Source organism: Choristoneura fumiferana, chromosome Z (assembly GCF_025370935.1).
Source record: "Choristoneura fumiferana chromosome Z, NRCan_CFum_1, whole genome shotgun sequence".
Classification (NCBI taxonomy): domain Eukaryota; kingdom Metazoa; phylum Arthropoda; class Insecta; order Lepidoptera; family Tortricidae; genus Choristoneura; species Choristoneura fumiferana.
This window is the reverse complement of record NC_133472.1, coordinates 6,032,104-6,056,123: the sequence shown is the minus strand read 5'-3', so window position 1 is coordinate 6,056,123 and position 24,020 is coordinate 6,032,104. Positions and strand designations below refer to the sequence as shown.

The 24,020-nt window shown below is 37.6% G+C and overlaps 1 protein-coding gene across 2 annotated transcripts in view; it reads left to right on the top strand.

Moving 5' to 3' along the window:
• LOC141441377 (phosrestin-2-like) overlaps positions 1-24,020 on the top strand; it is a 119,710-nt gene that overhangs the window by 41,369 nt on the left and 54,321 nt on the right. For both annotated transcript variants that reach the window (XM_074106210.1, XM_074106133.1), the window contains exons 2-6: positions 3,130-3,177; positions 6,730-6,894; positions 13,407-13,527; positions 17,408-17,555; positions 20,428-20,581. In XM_074106210.1, coding sequence (XP_073962311.1) covers positions 3,146-3,177; positions 6,730-6,894; positions 13,407-13,527; positions 17,408-17,555; positions 20,428-20,581 — 620 coding nt within the window. In that variant the 5' untranslated portion in view covers positions 3,130-3,145. The remainder of the gene's footprint in view (positions 1-3,129; positions 3,178-6,729; positions 6,895-13,406; positions 13,528-17,407; positions 17,556-20,427; positions 20,582-24,020) is intronic.

Sequence of the window (24,020 nt, the reverse complement as noted above, 5' to 3'; positions counted from 1 at the left end):
TTAGATATTTTTTGTACAAATATAGAAACATCAACCGAGTTCAATTTCATTAACGACGTGCCCAAGTAAACATTAAAACATGTTTTTGTCACGTAAACATTATTATGGGATATCAAGGACAACGTTAAATCATAATGCACCAAAAGGCTTTTTCATAACACGTCATTTGTTTCATGTTTCACTGATAATGATTCGGTGGAAATCAGTTAGAGGTAAAACTGTTTTCCACCGAATCATTATCAGATAAAATCACCAGCCACTAAAAGCAATATTTTTCTACCTTTGAAGGCTGAAAAAGGTTTCAATGATTTTTTTTAACTAAAATCCCACTTTTATGATACCTAATAATAAACAACAAGCATGTATGAATCACTAACTAAAAAATAAATCATAGTTTAGCTACACGTTTTATTTAATTAGAATTTTCAGAATTTTTGCAAGAAATTAACTATGGTTCAATGAATGTCTGTAGACAGCAAATTTTCCGAACTATGCACACACTGTTCATGCATATGCCTAAATTAAATAAGTTCAAGTTTTCACTCGTAATAACAGACTTAAAGATAAAATCTGTCTATGAGCATAGTATTGGGATGCAACAAATAACTATAGTTTTTACGAAATACTTGGATGACGTCACAGCGAGACAGACGTTCCATTGCCTAGAAAAAATCAGGTCGTCATAACTAATCTGTGGCATTACAATTTGACAATAATTCAAGCACGGCTTAGGGTCCTAAATTAACCATGATAAATATTTTTTTTAATTCTCTTCTTTTAGCTTCGATTATTTCTATGTTTGTTTAATGGTGTGATAGTAAATAGATATTTTTTTAATTAAATCTGATATTTAAATTCATTTGTATTTACTTGTAACGTAGTTAATAATTTAATTTGTAAAAATACATGGGAAATACTCGTATACATTTTGGACTTTACGATAAATGACAACTGTTTAAAGCCGGGTGCGCATCATGTGATTAAAGTTCTATCTTTGTCACTCTTTGCTATTATAAGCAGGACAGCAACATTTCAAACTGTCAATTTGCTTCAGAGTGTAGGCCTTTGTGACGGGACACTGCAGGGGTCAAATGAGGGTCATTACTTAAATTTTGTTTATTTAATTCAGTTTATCACATTTTAGGAAGCCTCACAAAGCCTATTTCTCCAAATGGTTTTCGATTTATTATATGTTGTCAAAATTGGGACATCCCAATTTTGACTCATGGTTAATGATGATACTTGAATTGTTGCTTTGTAATTTTTAAATGACATTCACATAATATTTTAGGGAACATAAGACAGCTCAGTAAAGGGTTTAGCCTAGCAGTATGCTTCGTTTTTTTAGCATTAGAAAAAAGGTAAGCGGTCTTGACGTGTTTTTTATGGAAAAACACTTTTGAAAAATAAGTCACAGCAGATATGTAACAATTAGCAAGGACATATGAAATTTACATGCCTTTGGGATCATAAGTAATAGTTCGTTTTTTAAAAAAACGTTTTATATAAAAAGGCTCATCAAGATTGTTTACCCAGTGTCAAGTCAAATCAGCAAGTAGTAGTTACAGTATAGTAGTCAAGTACTAGTTTTTAACCCTCGAGGGGTGAAATTTGATAATTAAGAACCACCCTGTACCCGCGACTATCATAAATCCGATCCTCATGTGTTTGTCATGAGAGCAATCCCAATAAAAACAGCAATTTGATCCACTCGCCGTTACATTTGAAGTGTTATTACATTCATACAAAGCTGAGTATCGCTTGCCGTTCTAAATGCTCGGCGAATTTCGAGTCTGTTTTGTGCTTTTATTTCAAAACGAATCAAGACGAACATAATTGGACCCATTTTTAGGGTTCCGTAGCCAAAATGGCAAAAACGGAACCCTTATAGTTTCGCCATGTCTGTCTGTCTGTCCATCCGCGGCTTTGCTCAGGGACTATCAATGCTAGAAGGCTGTAATTTTGCACGAATATATATGTAAACTATGCCGACAAAATGGTACAATAAAAATATAAAAAAAAATTTTTAGAGTACCTCCTATAGACGTAAAGTGGGGGTGATTTTTTTTCTCATCCAATCTTGTAGTGTGGGGTATCGTTGGATAGGTCTTTTAAAATTTTTCGATTCAGTGATTTGTTTGCAAAATAATCAACTTTAAAGTGCCAATTTTCATTAAAATCGAGCGTCCCCCCTCCCTCTAAAATTAAAACCGGTGGGTGGAAAAATTAAAAAAAAATCAGGATGGTAGTATGTATATCAAACTTACAAGGAAAACTATAACGGTTAAGTTTTCTTGAGAATTATTAGTAGTTTAAGAGTAATAGCAGCCTAAGGTATAAAATATACCTAAACTTGGAATATTCCGTACAAAATATGAAATCCTTAGAAAAATATTAACTTAATTTTTTCGTAATGGCTACGGAACCCTATTTCGAGCGTATCCGACATGCTCTTGGCTGGTTTTAACGATGCCGCAGATAGTGCCACCACAAAATTCTACGTTGGTTTCGGACTGGGGCTACTACGAAATTCGAAAATCGAAGTTAGTATCGTACCGTCCCTCTCACTCTCGTATTAAATAATATAAGCGTCAGCGGGACGGCATGATACGAAGTTCGAATTTTGCACTTCGTAGTATAGGGCCTGTGGGCCCGGCGGTTATTATACACAAAGTGGTAAAATTGTAGTTCGAGATGGGTAATTATTAAGATGACATCAGACATAATGGGCACAAATGAGACAGAAAAGTCGCTCTATACTTGTTTATTTAAAAAACAAACCGTTTATTCTGCAATTAGGCAAAAGGTAATGTTACTGTTTTAAGCTACCACAATGTTACAAGCGCGATGTTACTTGCCAAGATGTTACAAGGCGCATGCACCTTATGTAGAGATACACACCTCTACGACACATCTATCATATTTTCTCGCTGCAGTAAGGTGAAAAAATTGTGTTTCGCTCGGCCTGTAAAGTTATTAACCATCTCGTTCCTTGAAAACCTCGGTTTTGCTCAGGATTCTTTTGAATCGTAGGACCCTTCGCTTGCGGGGGTTTCAAAACACTCGCGCCAAACAGTAACTTTCCACCCTTGCAACAAATAAGAATAAAACGCAAATTGTTGTTTACAGGTTGCGCGCATCAAACATGGCAGGAGACAGCTCGCTCAATTCTCAACGGTAAGGAAGTTTGCCTATTTTTAGTTCGTTACGTTTACTATTCAGCGTTGCATGAGTGCTGCCAACTTAGCGAGTTTAGTATCTAAATGCGATGATTTTGGGAATACGCGCGATTATTAACTGTCAATTTTCTGAACATAATGATGTCCTCCATGTCGTTTCCGATAAAGGTGAATCTTTAGGCTTGTGTATTATATGCCCAAATATGGGTGGCAATGATAAACTTTGTCTTAACCTTTTCGCCGCCACGTCAAATACAAAAGACATCACCCATACGCCAGGCTTCTATATTGCAAAGCCTAAAATTGAACCTCAACTCAATTAATCGAAGGTTGCTTTTGCACTGAAGTAATGGACGTATACTTAGGTCATTGGCGTGGAACCTGTGTTGAGTATATAGCAGTCGTTGGCGTCGAAAAGGTTAAAGGTCCTTTAACAGGGTGCGTAATGTAATTGAGCAATGACCTGTAATTGACGTGTAAGTGTATGAAGGTCTCGGCCGGGTCTTTTTAATAAGTTTGGCATTCAAGTGTTCCAAGCGGTAAGGTGGCGCTTTAGGACGTCATTGTAACGCACGAACTGGCCTTCCGGGGTCCGCTTTCCTTTTAATTGAGACTATGGCATTGAGTCTTTGTTAATTAAAGGACAGCTAAGGTGGTGCGGACTCCTTGTGCGTAGGAACGATAGTGGACTCCCTAAGGCCGTCTTCTTAACATAGCATAGCCATGAAGAAAGCCAAATACCGACAATGCGAAATTATAGTCAATATGTATTAAGTTTTGTTTTCTATGGCTCATAATAAAAGTGTGAGCAGTCGAACAAATTGAATCATGACCAAGTCCTTTGTGCTACTCAAAGTCAAAGTCAAAGTCAATTATCATTCAATTTAGCCATAACAAGCACTTATGAATGTCAAACAAAATCTACCACCGGTTCGGAAACCTCTGTGAGAAGAATCCGGCAAGAAACTCAACGAGGTATTTTTTTTACTAATGTCATTTTGACATCATAGTGAATTGATTATTAAAAGGCTCCACCCTGTGTCATGATTTGTTCTTTTTTTGGACACGGCGACCACAATTCGCGCCGGATGCATCTCTGTTTCGGCACCTCATAGTACTTAGAGTGGTTCGTATCACCGACTTAAGGTTATTGTCACCTAATTAGCGATGTTCAGGCAGTTGAAGAAATGTGGGTTATGAACAGTATTATTTATATTTAATTAAGATTTAAAGATTATGCCAATAATAAGACTGTCTGCAGTTCCTATAAAAGTAAAGACTTGATTGATTGATTGATAACATGGACTTTTATTCAAATTTCGATTTTATCACCAAATTAGATGAGATCACCCTACAAGTTTTCACACCGAGTATGACGAAAATTTAAATAAAACAGTTCTAAATATAATTAAAGAGCGACCAGTATAGAAAATTGCGTGGTTTTACAATTATCGACTTAAAAAAATTGCATTTGCAAAAAAAAACTTCGAAATGCCTTGAACAGAAAAGTTACACTTTGATCCCTCTTGTCAGGGCGCTAAAGTTACGTTTAGATAAGATTACTAACCTATTGCAAGAAATGTTGCAATTGAATATAGACTAGATACTGAATTATATTCATTTAAATAAATAAATATATATCATGGGACACATGACACCAATTGACCTAGTCCCAAACTAAACAAAGCTTCTACTATGGATACTAGGCAGCAGATAAAAATACTTATATAGATATCTAGATACTTAAATACGTTTAAACATCCAACACCCGAGAACAAACATTCGTATTATTCATACTAATATCTGCCCCGGCCGGGAAACGAACCAGAGACCTCAAGCTTTGTAGTCAGGTCCTCTAACCACTTGGCCATGCGATCGTCAAATTTTCTGATTCACGGAAGTGAAGACAAATTAAATGTCGTATAAGTACTTATATAAATTAAATAAACTACAGGTTTCTATTGCCCAAGGCTGCAGTGAGGAAAAAAAATACAATGGTTTTCGAGCCTAAATTGAATAAACCTCATATTTATAGCAAGAAGGAAAAGTGCCTGAAACTCTCTTCAACTTCCAAAGCAAATGTTTATGAAACAAATATCATCCATTTCTATTTCGTCTGTCGGCAATGAACAAAGATATATGAGGAGAGCTTAGTGTACAAAAGAACATATAACGCAATATTATTTATTTTTATTAGCAATACACTATTTTTTTTGTTAACACAATATAAATATACAATAATTAGGAAATAGAAAGGAAGATAATAGAACTAAAACTAACTTACCTACTCTAATCCTAAACATCTATATTTACAGATGTCACCTAGGTCGCTGCTATTGGGCAGGGTGCCCATAAGGCTCACGTTGACCGAGGAAAGAGCCAGCCCTATGGTCACCAGTGGAACGATTTTTTTTTTAAATTTCAAGTTTTTTTAGCTTCGGATCGCCACTGACCAGGTTTCAACAGCAAAAGCCGCAAATATAAAGTTTTCTGCCTAAAGTGTATTCAGATAGGTGCCTAACACACAGATACTTTCATTCACTCATTCAATCCATTCGTGCCAGCTGCTGTCGACCTGTACTATACTTTGTTTTTCTTAGCATTAGAAAAAGGGTAAACAATCTTGACGACTCTGCGTTTATTAAAAACGTTTTAAAATAACCTAACTAACAAAAACTTGGAAAACCCCCGACTTTGTGACTTCAAATTTCAATATCTCAAAAACGGCTGAACCGAACTTGAGAAAACATGTCTAAGAACCATCGCTAGAAAACCTGCTTTCAAATAAAAAACCGCATTCAGTTCGGTCCACCCGTTTACGAGCCAATAAACTGGCGCAATTGCTCGTCTTATTCTGCCGTTTGGAGCTACGGTGCCACAGACAGACGGGCAGATACATAGACACACAGACACACAGACATACAGACCTACACACAGACACACATAGCGGTCAAACTTATAACACCCCCCTCTTTTTGCGTCGGGGGTTAAAAATTCCGAGTTGTATAAAAACCAGTCGTTTCACATTCGCGTTTTTAGTGTGTCGCATTTTTTTTCCAGTCGCATTTTTCCCCAATCCCAATCGACACAGAAACAGTATCGATGGAGCCCTGGTATCACAGAGCTCCTGTTTCCCACCGAGTCTTATGTACCCCACTAGGTAGGTAGGTTTAAGTTATGTTAGTTTTGCATCGGCAGAAGGGCCAAAACCACCCAGGATAGTCGAGACTGTTTCTGTACCGATTGGGATTGGGGAAAAACGCGACTGGGGAAAAAATCGACACAAAAAGAACGCGAATGTGAAAATAAGCTTCATGAAAAAAACAAGCTTGTAAAAATAAAATTCGTGTAAAAACGCGAAAATAAATTTTGCTGCAAAAAAAAACGATTATGGGAAAATAATGTAACAAATCAGAAAAACTAACAAAAATGCAACGTTGCCAGCGCAGCAGGTGTAAACGCTCTTAAACGAATTATTAAATTGAAAGGTTCCGCCGAAGTACGCGGTTCACTTTCCTCGACATACTGTTCAAAAAAATGTTGCTTACAGGGTGTTCAAAAAATCGTCGCCCAACAACAAACTGACGCTGTACCTGGCTTCGCGCGACCTTGTGGTGGAAACCAACAGCATCGACAGGATCCAGGGCGTGCTGCACGTGGACGCTGACTATGTGGAAAACAGGAAACTGTACGGACAGGTCACGCTAACATTCAGGTTAGTAACATACTGTACATTTACACCGTGTTTTTTGATTTCCGTTAACTTAGGGATCTTTAAAAAATGAGCCTGTCAGTCTCTCAAAGGGCTGGCAACGCACATGTTATAAGAGTATTTCTAAAAAAAAAAGTGTCCCGTCATGAAATTGACAAGAAATCAAATTGGTCAAGAAATAATTAATACAAAGAACGAGATCATAAAACATAAACTGCATAAAACATCCAAAATTTCTTGACGTCAGGAAAACGTCACGAAATCTTGTGAGGAAAAAATCGAAATTTTGTAACTACATCAAACCTTTCTATTGGATCCAACAACAAAGATTATCTGCTTTTTATTACCTTTACCACAAGGTTTTGTATATATTTAAACACAATATTACTTATTTTAAAACCGACTTCAAAAAAGGAGGAGGTTCTCAATTAGTGTATGTTCTTTTTGTATGTTTGTTACGCGATAACTCCGCCAATTGAGGGCCCAATTTCAAAATTATTTTCTAGTTCTAAAGGACATACTTCCGAGGTGGTGGTCCCATTGATACCAAGTCAGGATCTGATGATGGGATCTTAGATAGAAATCGTGGGCAACTGAGGGCCCAATTTCAAAATTATTTTCTAGTTCTAAAGAACATACTTCCGAGGTGGTGGTCCCATTGATACCAAGTCAGGATCTGATGATGGGATCTTGGATAGAAATCGTGGGCAACTCTCGAATTTTTAACATCAAGTCAAGTATTTACATTCAGAAAGTATCATTTGGTGAACTGTAGGTACCCTGATAAAGAAGACCGTAGGTACCGGTACTCTGTTATAAAATGATATAGTGGATATAACTATGCTGTGTTTGAGCTTAATGGAATCGTTGTGACATGCACTTTGACTACAAATCACTAAAAACTATGAAAAAATCAATATTTTCAACAAAAAATGGAACCGACTCAAAAACCTTGAAAATAATTTTCTACTAGTTTGAAGTCGGTGCTTATTCTGTGCCTTATTCTGTGCCAGCAGGAGTGATTGAAGCCCAATATATAGTATGTAGGTGAGGTAGACGACTAAGTATATAGTTCCCCTCCTGCTGGCTCGTGCTGAGGCACCGACTTCAAACTAGTATAAAATTATTTTCAAGGTTTTTGATGTCGGTACCTTTTTTGTTATTTGTGTTGAAATAGAGTCAGGAAGTATATATTTTTTTATAAGTGGACAACTGAAAATGGACAACTTTTTGAGAGATAGTCATACATAACCCTCGTGTTGGCAGGTGTCCATGGGCAGTGGTGATTGCAGGCGACCCTGTGCCATGCTCGTTTTCCCCCTTTTACATAAAAAAAAAACTTTGACAGATGGCTCAGTTCATTGATATGAACTACGTGATTCTTTTTAGTAGGTACAGTGTGTATGACAAGATCGTGACCGGTATAATTTTTTTTTTTAAATAGCACCCATTAAAAAAGTACTGGCTGAATAGCATGGTCTTTAACGTACAATGCTTTGTAAAAATAAAAAAAAAAACTTGTCAGTTTCCCGCCAAAAGCATATTTTCCAAAATGAGTGCCGCGTATGCTACACGTACGCAACAGTGTTCTCTGTTTACATCCGAAAGGACCCAAAATGTCTCGCGATCGGGCCGCTTAGTACATGAATATTGTTGAAGGCGTTTGTGAAGAAGTGGGTGAAAAGATACTCGGAAACAAAAAACGTCGACGACTTACCAGAACGCGGGAAAACAAAATCAACCTCTCTGCAGAGAATAAGCGGATTTTACAAATATTTATGAAAAATCCACTTTTATCTTTGCGTTTTGGGCAAGAAAAGTTAAAGAAATATGGTTTATCTATATCTATAGATACAATACGAAGACGTTTGATGGAAAATGGATTCAAATTTCGAAGTACTATGAAGAAACCGCTCCTTACTGAAAAACACACGGGAAAGAGACTGTCATGGGCGAGTGAAAACAAAAACCGGGATTGGAATAATATAATATTTTCAGATGAAGCTTCATTTTGGGCAGCTAATTACTCAACTAGGGCTTGGTCTACGGCTGATAACAGATTGCTCGTGCGGACCGTCAAGCACCCAGTAAAGGTGCATGTTTGGGGATGCTTCTCAAAACAGGGTTTTGGCCTTTTGCACTTGTTCACTGGTTCACTGGATGCCCTAAAAATGACGAAAATTTATGAAAAGGCATTGTTACCTTCCGCTAAGAAGATGTTCTCAAGGCATAATGCTTCATGGATCCTGCAAGAAGAAAATGACCTTAAACATCGAAGTCGGGTTTGTACTGCGTGGAAGGCTGAAAATGGCATAGATGTTTTGGATTGGTCCTCACAATCACCCAATGCTAAGCCAATAGAAAATGTATGGGCGTGGATGAAGCTGAAATTACGAGGAAAAAATACTGTTAGCGTTGCTGATCTATCTCGAGAACTGAAGTCCATATGGAGGTCTTTACCTCGCAGTTACGCTGAAAATTTAGTTGAAAGTATGCCTCAAAGATGCCAAGCGATTATAGACAATTCGGGAGACTGGACACCTTATTAAAAATAAAGCATGAAAGTGTAATTCATTAACTATATAATTATAGAATTTCGCATCATAATTCTTTTCCTTTTTCGAAGTTTTACCGGTCACGTTCTTATCATACATAGTGTATGTAAGAGTTGTAATAAGGTTGTCTTATTTTAAATTGTTTTTTTTTCTGAGCCGAATTTTGGCAAATAAATTTATCCTTTCTTTTCTTTCTTTCTTTCTTTCTGATATTAACTTTTTCGTCAAAGTAAAAAAAAATTTTTTTTCGAGAATAAATTTTTTAACCCACGTGACAAGTGACATAAAAGAGACAAAATCCAGTTGTTTTTCTTTTGCTAAATATCTATCTATCTAATACCTTTCAACGAGCAATTCTTGTATCTTGTGTATATATATATCCTGTATTTCGGGGATCTCAAAAACGGCTCCAACGATTTCGATGCAATTGGTGATGTGGGATTTTCGGGGATGACAAATCGATCTAGCTTGGTGTTATCTCTGGGAAATCGCTTATTATAGAGTTTTAGCCCGAGCAAAGTTCGGTCGCCCAGGTACTTTGTGAATTAAATACGGATATGGACCCACAAACAAACCGGCCAAAATAATAACCCCCCTTGCTATAGTCAGTTAAAAAGAGGCTATATAATATGTGCAAAAACACGTAAACAAGTCCCCTGCCAAACTGTAATGAATACTAATGTAAAGTAAACAATCCATTATTCTTTCATTTATCAAGAGGCGGGATCAAATTAAGGAGACTTTTTATTTAGGAGCGGGCGAAGCACTGTCAACGTATTTTATTAAAGTAGCCCCCCCCCCTTTAGGCCTTAGTTTTCAGTACATATAACCTAACCAACTAAAAGTTGGAAAACCCCCGACTTTGTCACTTCAAAGTTCAATATCTCAAAAACGGCTTAACCGATTTCGATGAAACATATCTAAGAACCATTGCTAGAAAACCTGCTTTCAAATAAAATAAACCGCATTCAATTCGGTCTACCCGTTTACGAGCTACGGTGCCACAGACAGACAGACAGATACATAGACACACAGACACAGAGACATACAGACACATATAGGGTTCAAACTTATAACACCCCACTCTTTTTGCGTCGGGGGTTAAAAATTCCGAGTTGTATAAAAACAAGTCCGTGCGATTCCAACAGTTTTCTTGCAATTGTGTAGGTATCTATGTGTATTATATACCTACACAGGTATCTTTTTGTTTTATTTATTGTTCTAATTTGCTGCTGTGAATTGCACCCCACCTGCTTTAATATAGTCCTTACTTTCTGCTGAAAAGGTTGCCTGAAAGATCGCTCACAACAAGCGACAAGGCCGCCTGCTTGCTTACCTTGTAATTTTCTCTTCGTGTAGGTACTGCGGGGCTACTCCGAAATTCATGTCGTTCCCTCCCTCTGACACTTATACTATTTTATCTACATGCATATCATAACTTCCCTATTATATGTTCAGAAACGACTATCAAATGGCCTTTAGTAAGAAACCTGGTATCTGCGGGTGCATCTTAATGTTCACATTAAAGTACAGTGCATCTTAATGTTTACATTAAAGTATCGGTAATACTTTTTTTAACAATGCATATCTGTACATATTTTAGAAAACTTATGACATGCATGTAGATAATAATTATTATTCATTCAAAGTCAAAGTCAAAGTCGTTAAAGTCAAAGTCAGTCAAAGTCAAAGTCAAAGTCAAAGTCAAAGTCAGTCAAAGTCAAGTCAAAGTCAAAGTCAAAGTCAAAGTCAAAATACAGGCCATATCTGAACATTATAGAAAACTTATGATATGCATGTAGATAAAGTTATGTATGCGGCTATACATAATTAGGCATTAAAACACTCGTGTGATCCTATTATGAAACTCGCCTTCGGCTCGTTTCATAAAACCACACTCGTACTTTAATGCCTCTCATTATGCACCAGCCACATAAATAACTATAATACGAGACGGGGACGGTACTATACGAACTTCGAGTTTCGAATTTCGGAGTAGGCCCTCTGTTTTTGTATCGCTTACTATTGTGATGTACAGTCATCAGCAGCAATATCTTACACAAAAAGCGTGCATTATCTGATACTTTTACTAGGGCCGGTAGGACAGGACATATCGGATATCTCTACATGCTCCGTTGTGGCAGATATCAAACTTCATCTAAATCTGTCGAAGTGACAAATACACACACACAAACCTACACATATAAAATTTCGATACAGCGAGAGCACACATTCGATACCAAATTGCTTGGATTTCGGTAGACCCATTTAAGCTTCACAGACGTTACTTTATTTTGTTTTGTCACTATTTTCTTTCTCAGCATTAAGAAACATGGAGAAGGCCTCATACCTCATAGAAACTAAGTCGCCATTGACTATTTCTTCATGCGTCGCAGGTAAAGGAAAGTGAATTATCCCCACTCTGGGGGTCCAGGACGGCCTATGATACAGACTTGAGAAATGACTAGAGTAGGTACAGTTTATAAGAAAATGTGCAAAATTACGTGAAAAAATATTATATATTTGTAAACCATTTGCCAGTTGAATTGAAAATCCGGGATTTGATGATGCATTAAAAATACAAGTGCGAGTCGGACTCGCGCACGACGGGTTCTAAAAATAAGTTTGTTGTATGGGAGCCCCCCTAATATTTATTTCATTTTAATTTAATTGTTTATTTTTAAAGTGATAGTTGTATAACTAAAGATTCTGTGAATATTTCAAGCGTCTACCTGTTGCCGTTATTAATATCAAGCAAAAAACTGCAAAACAATCAGGGCCCAATTGCACAACAAATTACAAGCAAATAGTATTAGTTAATTTCAATACAAAATCGCTAATACCATTAGCTTGTAATTTATTATGCAAATGGGCCCAGGTTTGTTGTTATAGCGGCCACAGTAATACATAATCTGTCAAAATTTTAAGTGTCTAACTATTATGACCCAAGAGATAGAGCCCTGGGACAGACGGATAGACAGACAGCGGAGTCTCAGTAATAGGGTTCCGTTGCCAAATATCTTGACTGTAAGCTTAGCGGTTGAGACTTCAAGATTTTATTTTATTCACACACACATAGGCACACACACCAAACACTCACATCAACTCTGTTCTGAAAAAATCTGTTGTACTTAAGGAACCATGCATCGATTTTAGCGACTAGAAAAACTGCTTCCACTCCTATATTTACATTCAAGAGGGTAGGTACTTGAGTTTTTTACGTACAGTTAGTTGTACCCTGCTCTAAGCCAATATTTACGCAGTACACTCCCGTATTTGCTTGATCAGCACAAGTTCCCAGTTCCAATGCTGTCTGTACGTCGTTACGGCCACTTTCTTTGTGACGTCACGGCTATTTCCGTCCCAATTCAACAAGTAAATAAAAGTGGGCGCCAATAAAGGCTTTTTCGTAACGAATTTATATAAATTCGCACAAAACAGGCTAATGGTTTTTTCTATTTTCCATCATCTACTGTGCCTGTTGACTGTACTTGCATTGTCATCCAAGCTACATTTCCGTACCAAATTTCAAGTCGATGCCATTGCCGTCCTGCGGAGACGATCCTGGCCGGACTACCAGGATGTCACTACCAAATTATTGTATTGTCACGCAATTTACATGAGTATTCCAAATTTCAAGTCAATCCAACTACTGGTAATTGGTCGAATTTAACTTGCAAGTTTTGATTACAGACAGAGAGACAGACAACAGGACCGGTGAAACTGAATAAAAGCTTGTAATAAGGCTTTTTTTATTTCCAACAATATTTTTTGACAGGGGTCCGTGGAATTTTTTAAATTGTGATAGTGGTCCGGAATTGCAAAATGTTTAAGGAACCCTGCGTTAGACTGCGGTGAGCTGAGGTGCTTTCTGGTTGTTCCCGATTGGATTCTGTCTTGTGATATTTAAAACTTTTCTGCTGACAGGCGCATGAACATTATGTATACTTTTGCCATCAGATACGGCCGTGAAGACGAGGAAGTAATGGGCCTGAAGTTTTGCAATGAAGCCATCATGAGCCTGGCCCAAGTGTGGCCTCTGAACTGCGGCCATGAGAAGGAACCGAGCACGGCTTTGCAGGTAAAAAGCTTAATTTATAAACTATAGGTAGAAGAGCAAGGGTCACCGATAGGGTTGCCAACTATACTGTTAAAAACAGTATTATACTGTTTTTCACTACATTATACTTTTTACTGTTGAACTAAAATAAAGTATGTAAAATCAACATTGCCTAACACTAGCACACACTAAGTCAGTACCTGCAGCATATATAGTCACAATAATGGTGGTTCAGAACGAATCTGCCAATGTTAATTTAATAAAAAATTACCTCCTCATTTATCTTAATTTTAGTTTTGATTGCATAATTTATTTATTTATTAATGCATATTAAGAAAATACAAAATATCCATATGACTACAAGTACTATTAAATTAAAATAACTAAAACTTTAATCAAAAAAGAGAGGTGGGCCTCTTGTCATGCCATTTTAGTTTTGATTCTGACAAGGTCTGTGAGGCTTTTAAAAATGAAACTAAATTTAAGTATAACTTGTGCGAGAAGCACCCAAAAATTAGTCTTTAAAACATGAAAGAATAAAATACTGTTTATTTCCCTTCTCAGACGTAAATATGTTATTTCTTGTATAAAAAGTTGTCAACCCTTGTCACCGACATAGCCAAGCGAATTAGGTCTTTGAAGTGGCATATATCACGGAGAACAGATGGTCGTTGGGGCCGAAAGGTTCTAGAGTGGAGACCGCGGATCGGCAAGCGCAGCGTAGGACGTCCACCAACGAGATGGACGGATGACCTGCTTAAAGTCGCCCTGGCCGCGCCTCCGGCGCTGGGCATTTTTAACGCATCAGCATTATAGTGTTGTATCTTGTGTTGCTAATAAATGTATTCTTTTCTATTTCTAAAATAAGCTTTCGTTATAAAAAACCAATCCCTTTTCTTGCTGACTATACTTTTTATTACTTAACTGTAATCGCATTTTCATCCAATTTTTTTGTTAATGAAGAAATCTTAAGCGGTATAGTTTTTACACAAGTCAGTATATGTAAATGCGACAAATTTTGACAATACGTGAATGGAAATCTGTGTTCATACGGTATACCTCACTGAAACGTATGAGTGGACTGTAAAAACTAAAAAGCAAACGAAGAAATAATATGATAAAATTGAAATATACTTGAAAACACAACCACACAACACAAAACAATAATGACAAGTAACACATAAAAGAAAAATATACAAAAAAATAACTTTACAAAATATACACCAAAATGCGAAACCTCATGCGAAAAGTGGCATCAAAAATATAGTGCCAAGCTTAAGCCACCTCCCGTCAAAAATGGTTTATGATTTAACCCTCCTAAAACTAAGGAATTGATAAAGGGACGCCAAAGACAACAATAGCCAAGCTAGGCTAAGCATAATGGAAAGCCGGGAAAATGGAAAGTTATTAACACTAGTGCCTAAATATAGAACGAAAAGCTTACACTGAAAGGTGGGCGTTTTCTTTCGCCACGGTCAGGTGACAAAGGACATTATGGATGACATCCCCCTCTGGGAAGAAATAGAGATTTTCATAATTTTGTATGAAATGTAATTTTGCACCAAGTTTAATGATGTTGACCTTTTTTCTAACCGACGAAAAAAAACGAAGGAGCTTCTCAAGTCGACGCGTATATTTTTTTACGGTGCACAAGTTTAACTTGCGGAATCGACTGCATGGTTGAAAAAAAAACATAAAAGTATGTATCGGGCCTCGGTAATTTTAGGGTTCCCTAATATATAACGTTTTAAGCTTTTGCAATTCACACTCCTGAGTAATATTTCTCAGGACTTAATCACGAGCTATTTATTGGTGTATCAAAGTTTTAAAGCTTACGAGTATATAGCAGTGTTAGTTTTTCTTTTAAAATTGATAACGTACACAAGCTTGCACATTTGACACTAAATAGTTTCGATATAACAAAAAAATGCAGTATCTTATTCATCACAACGAGAGAGTGATATTACTGTCTCGTTGTGATTAATATTATGTATTTATGCCAAGTTCGTCTGCCACAGACAAATAGAAGTGGCGAAATTATGAGGGATACGTTTTCGTCACAGTTTCGATATAATAAAAAGAAACGTATTCGTATTACAAAAACTGTTTATTACAAAAAAAATGTTAATACGTAGGTACACTTTTTGAACTTCAAGGAGAAATCAAAGCAAGGGCCAAATTTATTTTACCAACCCAAAACTTTCTGAAGAAGAATTTATTGAATCAGGCGTTACTTTTCGGAGGTCCATATCAATGAACTAAAAGAATTTCCTTGCTCACCCGCAACTTTACGATAGCTAAGCTTATGCAAAATATAGTTCCTCCACCTCCACACTGTAAGAACACACACAAATCACACAAACCCATCTATCACCACCACCACACTACACTGATGCGTTTCGAACTCAACCAGAGCTCATCTTCAGAGTGACACAACCGTACACCATGCTAAAACGACGACGATGACGGTGGTGGTAATAGATGTGTTTGTGTGATTTGTGTGTGTTCTTACAGTGTGGAGGTGGATGAACTGCATGAACACGCATATTTTGCATAAGCTTAGCTATCGTAAGGTCGCGGGTGAGCAAGGAAATTCTCTTAGTTCATTCTAAAGAAGAGACAGATTATTTCTGGTTGACTGGAATTCTATGAACCTTGACCTCTGTACTAAGTATGAATAAGTTTTGCAAGTTCCAAATAAACAAAAGAAATGCGAAATTTCGCGAATTCTAAGTACTTTTTCAGACTAAAACAGATGGTTGTGGACTTAATACGGAAAGAAAGAAAGAAACCATATATTAGTGACAACACGGGAAATAATACGCATGTCAAGAAATGGTCCCAAATCAGCAAAAGTAAAAACAAAAAAGTATTTAGTACATATTATGCGTTAAAAAAAACACCCATAAAAGGTTAATGATGCATTCTCATTGGTCAATTTAATTTCACATGCAGCAGACGATTACTTTTGATTAGTTCGATTGTCGTTTCAGCACGCCGGGCAAAATATACTAAAATATATTCTAAAAAGTCGTATCGTACTATGAAATACATATATAGATACGACCTGTTACCGTAATGTGTATGTATTGTTGTCGTGTTTTGCGACCCATAAATGAGTCAGCTGTTAAATATACATATTATTATATAGGCAGTTTAGTGTACTAGATTTAGTTTATCTATGGCCACCTTTTCGAGTAGTGTCGTGAAAAACATTTTATTTGTGCCAGCATGGAACAAAAAATCATTTAAATTAAGAATAAATAAAACCTGCCCATGGCATACTTTTATTTTGTCATTAAAATGTGGCATTTTTACGTCAAGCTCTCTATTTCCACTTCCACTAATGGCCTATTGCAACTCCGATAGTGATTTCTTATTGGTTCTCGCAGTGAAGGGGTTAAAACTTGATTCATTTCCTCTTTTGTGATACATCGCCATACTTTAACGTCCTCGGCTTTAAAAATAGCTAAACCTTAACCCTATCTCGGTCATAAAACGTGGTTTTAAAGCCTGTGTTACGACACACGGCCTGATAGGCCTCCGCTGTCAGCTATATACGTGTGCCTTATACAGCTTGATGTGCCTCGTGACTACTAAAAGTTGTTTATGTCGCTTCTATAGCGCTCGCAGGTATAGTGCAGATAAAAATGGTAAACCACTTCACTGTCCCCATTATCTTTATGCAATTCTTGTTGGACTACTCTAGCCTACTTTTTGTGTTAGGTAAGGCTTTTTCTTCACGATACTGTTAAAACTCAGTCATTAAACCATATTCCACTATACAAAAAAGTAGTTCAAACATTGCTTCAAATACCGGCCGAGTGTAGTTATCTAAAATCCAGTGTTAGCAGAGCCCCTCTCTAATAGTGGTGATAAAACTTCATTGACCTGTTCCCAGGAGGCGCTGATCAAACGTCTAGGCGCGCACGCATACCCGTTCCAGCTGGAGTTGACGCCGCTGGCGCCCCCTAGCGTGCAGCTTGTACCAGCCAAGCAGTACCACGGGGCGCCAATTGGGACCTCGTATGATGTACGCGCTTTCATTGGTAAGTTTCGACATAACGACAGTTATCTTTGTCAACTAACGCCGCTGGCGCCTCCTAGCGTGCAGGTTGTTCTGGCTAAGCAGTACCACAGGGCGCCTATTGGGACTTAGTATGATATATGTATGTAAACTCTTTATTGTACAAAATAAGTAAACAAACACAATTGCCTAACAAGGAGGTGTATATACAAACATATGGTCACGCTTTCATTGGTAAGTTTCTACAAAACGACAGTTATCTTTGTCAGAGATAATGCCACTGGCGCCCTCTAGCGTGCAGCTTGTGCCGACCAAGCCGTACCAGGGCGCTCATTGGGATGTAAGGCACAAGTTTCTACAGAATGAAAGCTATATTTTCGGAGCGGATACCTGCTGGGCTACTACGAAACTCGAAACAAAGTTTGTGTCGTGCGGTCCCTTTGACACTTAGGTATACTATTTAATACGAGAGCGAGAGGGACGGTACGATACGAACTTCGAGTTTCGTAGTAGCCCAGCTGATGGCACCATCAGTGTGTCGTGCCACATGAGGTGCCACAAACATGATAGACACAAGCAGTGCACAAGTAGAGCACAGGAAATGTGCAAGTTTTTTTTAGGATCCTCTTGGGAATAAGATAAAATTAATTCCTTATTAATTAGAATTAATTCGTAAACATAACCTTTTACGCATTTGTTTACTCAGTTTGCCCTTGTTTCGCGCCACACAGCTACCTGCGCTATAAATTATTACGAACAAGCTCCCATTGTTCGCCAAATTAAAACTGACGCTACCCCGGCTTGATTAATTATCCGTAAGCCATCTGTTGTTGATGAGTCATTGATTTTGAGCGAGGTTTCGCCACAATCGAATCAATATTATAGTGGAAAACCGGCCACAAGCGAACCTCGCGTCCAGAAAGTTACGTAGAAACTTAAAATACAACAATAAGAATGTATCATTTGTATTTTGTACCTATGGTCAAGGAATTTAATTTATGAGCCACCAATGGAACATTTTCAAAGGCAAAGTCATTATGATTTTCATTGTTAATTAATGCGATGTCACTATGACGTTAACTGTGAAAAGGTTCCACGGCGGCTCAAGAATTAAAATCCATCCACCCATCTAAAATCTAAACTGTTTGGTGGAAAAAATTGAAAAAAATCATAATGGCAGTAATTATATATATCAAAACAAGGAAACTTATAGCGACTATGATTGCTTGAGAATTATTAGTAGTTTAAGAGTAAATAGCAGCCTAAGGTATAAAACATACCTTAACTTGGAAGATTCCGTACGCAAACACGAAATCCTTAGAAAAATATTACTTGGTTTTTTCGTAATGGCTATGAAACCCTATCCTGGGCGTGTCTGACACGCTCTTGGCGGGTTATTTTTTTAATTGATATTTTAATCTCGAAATGCAGAGCTCGCAAAGTACCATGACTTACCGTTGAATTAAATAAAGATATCTGAAAACAATATACATTTTTGTTATCACTTTTAAAGAAATGGTAACCATAGTACCTAATTGTTCGTGATGACTAACTTTCAAACCGCTATAACACAAAAAGTTGCTTAAGTGAATAGACATCTTCATTCCGTGGACCCTTCATTTGTTTCCACCTGCTACGATCCTGACACACATCTTTCGCTTCCTCAACACTCATTAGTCCTTTCATGCTCGTGTTTCGGGTACTTGACCTGACGCGTTCCTTTCTCTCTCTTCAAGTGCCTCTCCAACTAGTGAAGGTTGGCAGTCAGCTCCGCATATCTGGTTCGGTCTTTTGCCAGTCTAAAAAGCTCCGCGGCGCTCTTAACTCCCCGTCCATTCCCGGATATTGCGTAGCCACGATTTCTTCCTACGACCCACTGCTCTTTTGCCTGCCACTTTGCCCATCATTATCAGTTGCAAGAGTTCGTATCTGTCATGTCTTAATACGTGACCCAGATAGGCAACTTCTCTTTGTTTAATGGTCTGCATTAGTTGGCGAGACCTCTCAGCACGGCGTAGCACTTCAACGTTGGTCACTCGATGTGTCCAGCTAATGGCCAACATGCGTCTATAGGCCCACATTTCAAATGCTTCGATACGTTTTTGGAGATCCTCTTTAATTGTCCAAGCCTAACATCCTTAAAGAAGTATAGGCCATACATATATAACATTGAAATAGGCGCGTGCGCAATGATATTTTAAGGCTGCGACTGCAAAGAACCCTCCTCATCTCATTGAAGGCACTACGGGCGATTTCAATACGGGTCCTTATTTCACAATCACTGTCCCAGTCTTCATTCACCCAAGTGCCCAGATACTTATATTTACGCACCCGCTCCAGTCTCCTGCCTGCCACAGAAATCACGGGATGTATAGTCTCCTCCTTAGTGATCACCATGACCTTCGTCTTGGAGACATTCATTCGGAGACCCGCCCTTAGACTGCGTTCCTTTAGGACATCCCAAATCTGATCATGGATTTCTTCTTGCTCCCCATTCCAACATTTTTTTTCCAATATTTCTGTGTCTACTGTTCACCGTAAATCATAAAAGCTGTCATCATCATAATATCAGTTCTCTGTCTTTTCGCCGAAATATTATTCCCATGTTTCAGTTGCCATACTCTTTCATTTCCCAACTCACGATTTTCTCTTAAACCATGTTTTTTTCGTGACTCATGAACAAACCTAAACTAACCTATTGTGTTATTGAAAACCATAGGCAAATACATTGAGAAACATTTTTGCTTTCAGAGAAAATTAAGAGTTGGGAAATAAAAAACAGTTTGGCAATATTATTTTTGCGAAAAAGCAGGATAACCAGCTATCATCAGCTGGATGACTGCTGGCAATAGGTTTTCCCTAGCAGGGGTGATGATGTTTGTGGTTGTCCCCAGCCGAGAAGGTCGACGAAAAGGTCTCCCGTCGCAACATGGTGCGTATGGGCATACGCGTGCTGCAGGGCGCCTCCCGCGCCGCTTCCGCCGTCCTCCCCCCGCCATCGCCTTCTCACAGCTCCTTCAGCGCTCTGGCGCACTATCAACTGCTCAGGTATGTTGACGACAACATATTTTTTTTAGACTTGGCTTAGACACTGTCCCATCGCTGGCGAGTAGCGAGAAGGGAGCTTTTTTTTAACCCCGGAGGTAAAAAGAGGGTTAATTCGTTATAAGTTTGACGCCAATATCTGTCTCTGCCATCGTATCTCTTAAACGGATCGACCGATTTCGATGCGGGTTTTATTTACGTCAAAGTGAGTTTCTTTGTGGTAGCTTAGCTATATATGTTTCATTCAAATCGGTTAGCTGTTTTTGAGATATTAAGCTTTGAAATGACAATGTCGGGAAATTTTCAACTTTTCCAAGTCAGTTATTTTATTCAGTTGGAAAATTAAATTACTTTTGTCGCCGAGCGATTATTTTTCATACTAAAAACACACTTTTCTCGCTTATCCGAGCTGGGATTAGTGGCTTAAGAGGGCACCAAACTTTGACTTTGCGCTATATCATATCGATCCAATTTATAAAAAGTACACAAACCGATTTCATAAAATTCTTGTATAAACACCCACTGGATCGAATCAATAACACATTTATTTATAATTCGTGTCTTTCAACTAGACGTCTAATCACTTTTTCACCATAATTCACTTGATTTCAATATTTAAATTTCATTTGAAAAATCTTCGTCAAAATCTGACGCTATTTCTTGAATGAAGGTAGAGATGGTGGAAAATTTGAATTGATTGTGAAAATCGATTAAGGCTCGATTGAATAAGCAATTTTTATTTACGTACATAAAATAAAAAAATAGTTACTGCTTTCATCATTGAATAAACAGTCTTTGGAATTAAATCAAGTATTGTAAATAATAAAAAATAGACAAAATACTTTGATCTATGCAATTAATAAAGTAATCGATTTACTGAACAGATTCATTATTTTGCAATAGGTTCTAGAACTTCTAGGTTTTCACATCACTTAATGTCAGTGGTCGGGTTAATGGCGTCTTTGTTTACAATTTCTATAAATTTAATTAAAATACATAATAATATACGCTGTGTATGACAAAAAAATGTTTTTGCAATTTATTTTCAATCTTATAAGGTCTACTAGTTGATAGACAAAAAAAGAAATTTGTAAAATGATAATTTTGATTATGCTAATAACTAATTCGATTAGGACAGACGTCCAGCTATGAACTAAATTTCATCAAAATCCGTCCAGGTAATAGCTATCGCGAAGGATCAATAACAGTCATACGAAACATATTCAAAGTCAAAGTATCATTATTCAATTCAGGCTATAACAAGCACTTATGAATGTCAAAAGAAATCTACCACCGGTTCGGAAAAACCTCTGTTGAGAAGAATCCGGCAAGAAACTCAACGAGTTATTGTATTTTTTAAACAGATTTACAATATTATATTTTTAGAGTACCTCCCATAGACGTAAGAGTGGGGGTGATTTTTTTTCTCATCCAACCTTGTAGTGTGGGAAATCGTTCGATAGGTCTTTTAAAACCATTAGGGGGTTGCTAAAACGATTTTTCGATTCAGTGATTTGTTTGCAAAATATTCAACTTTAAAGTGCAAATTTTCAATAAAATCGAGCGTCCCCCCCCCTCTAAAATCTAAACCGGTGGGTGGAAAAATTTGAAAAAATTCAGGATGGTAGTAAATATATCAAACTTACAAGGAAAACTATAACGGTTAAGTTTTCTTGAGAATTATTAGTAGTTTAAGAGTAAATAGCAGCCTAAGGTATAAAAAATACCTTAACTTTGAACTAAGATGAGATACCTCAAGTGCCAATAATTTCACCGGCTGTCTTACTCTCCACGCCAAAAGCACTGCTGCTTCACGGCAAGATTAGCGAGCAAGATGTTGGTAGCAATCCGGGCGGACCTTGCACAAGGTCCAACCACCTGATTCGGACTGCGGTTTGTGTAAATGCGAAAATGTCATTGTGCATAACGCAAATTTGTGCAAAAAGTAAGAAAGAAAGAAAAGAAGAAAAAAGAAAGAAGTAGAAAGAAGTAAGTATTAAGTCTATCCGAATTTTATTATTTTTTGAAGCGGTAAGGAGTGCGGGGAGGAGGGCGGACTGAAAATCAGCGCTGCGCAATGCAGGCTTACGCTTGCACTCGCAGCAAATGCTGAGTCCGCTTCCGCTCCTTTTGCCACAAAAAACTGTCTTCTGGTTAGGTTTAGTATAGGTATGTTTATTCTTTTTTCAACTGTTCATTTTTTTTGTGGCAATAAATGATTTCTTTCTTTCTTTCTCTTTCTTTCTTTCTCTTTCTTTTCTTTCTTCCTTCCTTTCAAAATACAGCCCAAAAAGCCGCTCTACAATTATTATATCATTCGTAACGGCCGCAAATGCGCGCTTGCTTGTGCAAGTTGGAATTGCAAAATTGAATGACCGAATTGTAGACGATCGGATAACTGAGGGGCTACTACGCAATTCGTAAATAGAAGTTCGTATCGTACCGCCCGTCTCACTCGTATTAAATAATATTAGCATCAGCGGGACGGCAAGATAAGAAGTTCGATTAATAGACTTCGGTACAGAGTCTGAGTGGTCAGAGGGCCTGAATACAAAGCTTCGGAAAAGTCGTGAGGTGTACAGCTCATCATCATCATCATCATCCCAGCCTATATACGTCCCACTGCAGGGCACAGGCCTCCCCTCAGAATGAGAGGGCTTGGGCCATAGTTCCCACGCGGGCCCAGTGCGGATTGGGAACTTCACACACACCATTGAATTTCTTCGCAGGTTTGTGCAGGTTTCCTCACGATGTTTTCCTTCACCGCAAAGCTCGTGGTAAATTTCAAATGTAACTCCGCACATGAATTTCGAAAAACTCAGAGGTGCGAGCCGGGGTTTGAACCCACGACCCTCTGCTTGAGAGGCGATGGGTCAAACCACTAGGCCACCACGGCTCACAGAGCAATTAGTTTAATACTAAATAGAAAACTGTGACGTCACTTATCTATCAGACACATCAATGTATGCTTTTATTTCAGTGAGGTTAATTATCTAATTTTTCTATTTCCATCCAAATAACACAACAAAATTTAATTTTTCAATTTAAATTCAATTTATTCCGATCCGCATTAGCGATCACTTCAAATAGCGAACCTACTGTGTTAAAAATAAAGTTGTGTTAAATACTTGTGATGTATACATATCATTTAATAATATTGTAAATCTGTTTAAAAAAATATACCTCGTTGAGTTTCTTGCCGGATTCTTCTCAACAGAGGTTTTTCCGAACCGGTGGTAGATTTTTTTTTGAAATTCATAAGTGCTTGTTATAGCCTAAATTGAATAAGGATATTTTGACTTTGACTTTGACTTTTAAAAAGCAAATATATCGAGGTCATTAGTAGAGCAGCTGTTAGGTACATATACATTTCCTCCGTATTTGCGATTATATTTAATCGTTGATTATACCCACGATCTAAAATACTGGTGTCTTAAAGAAA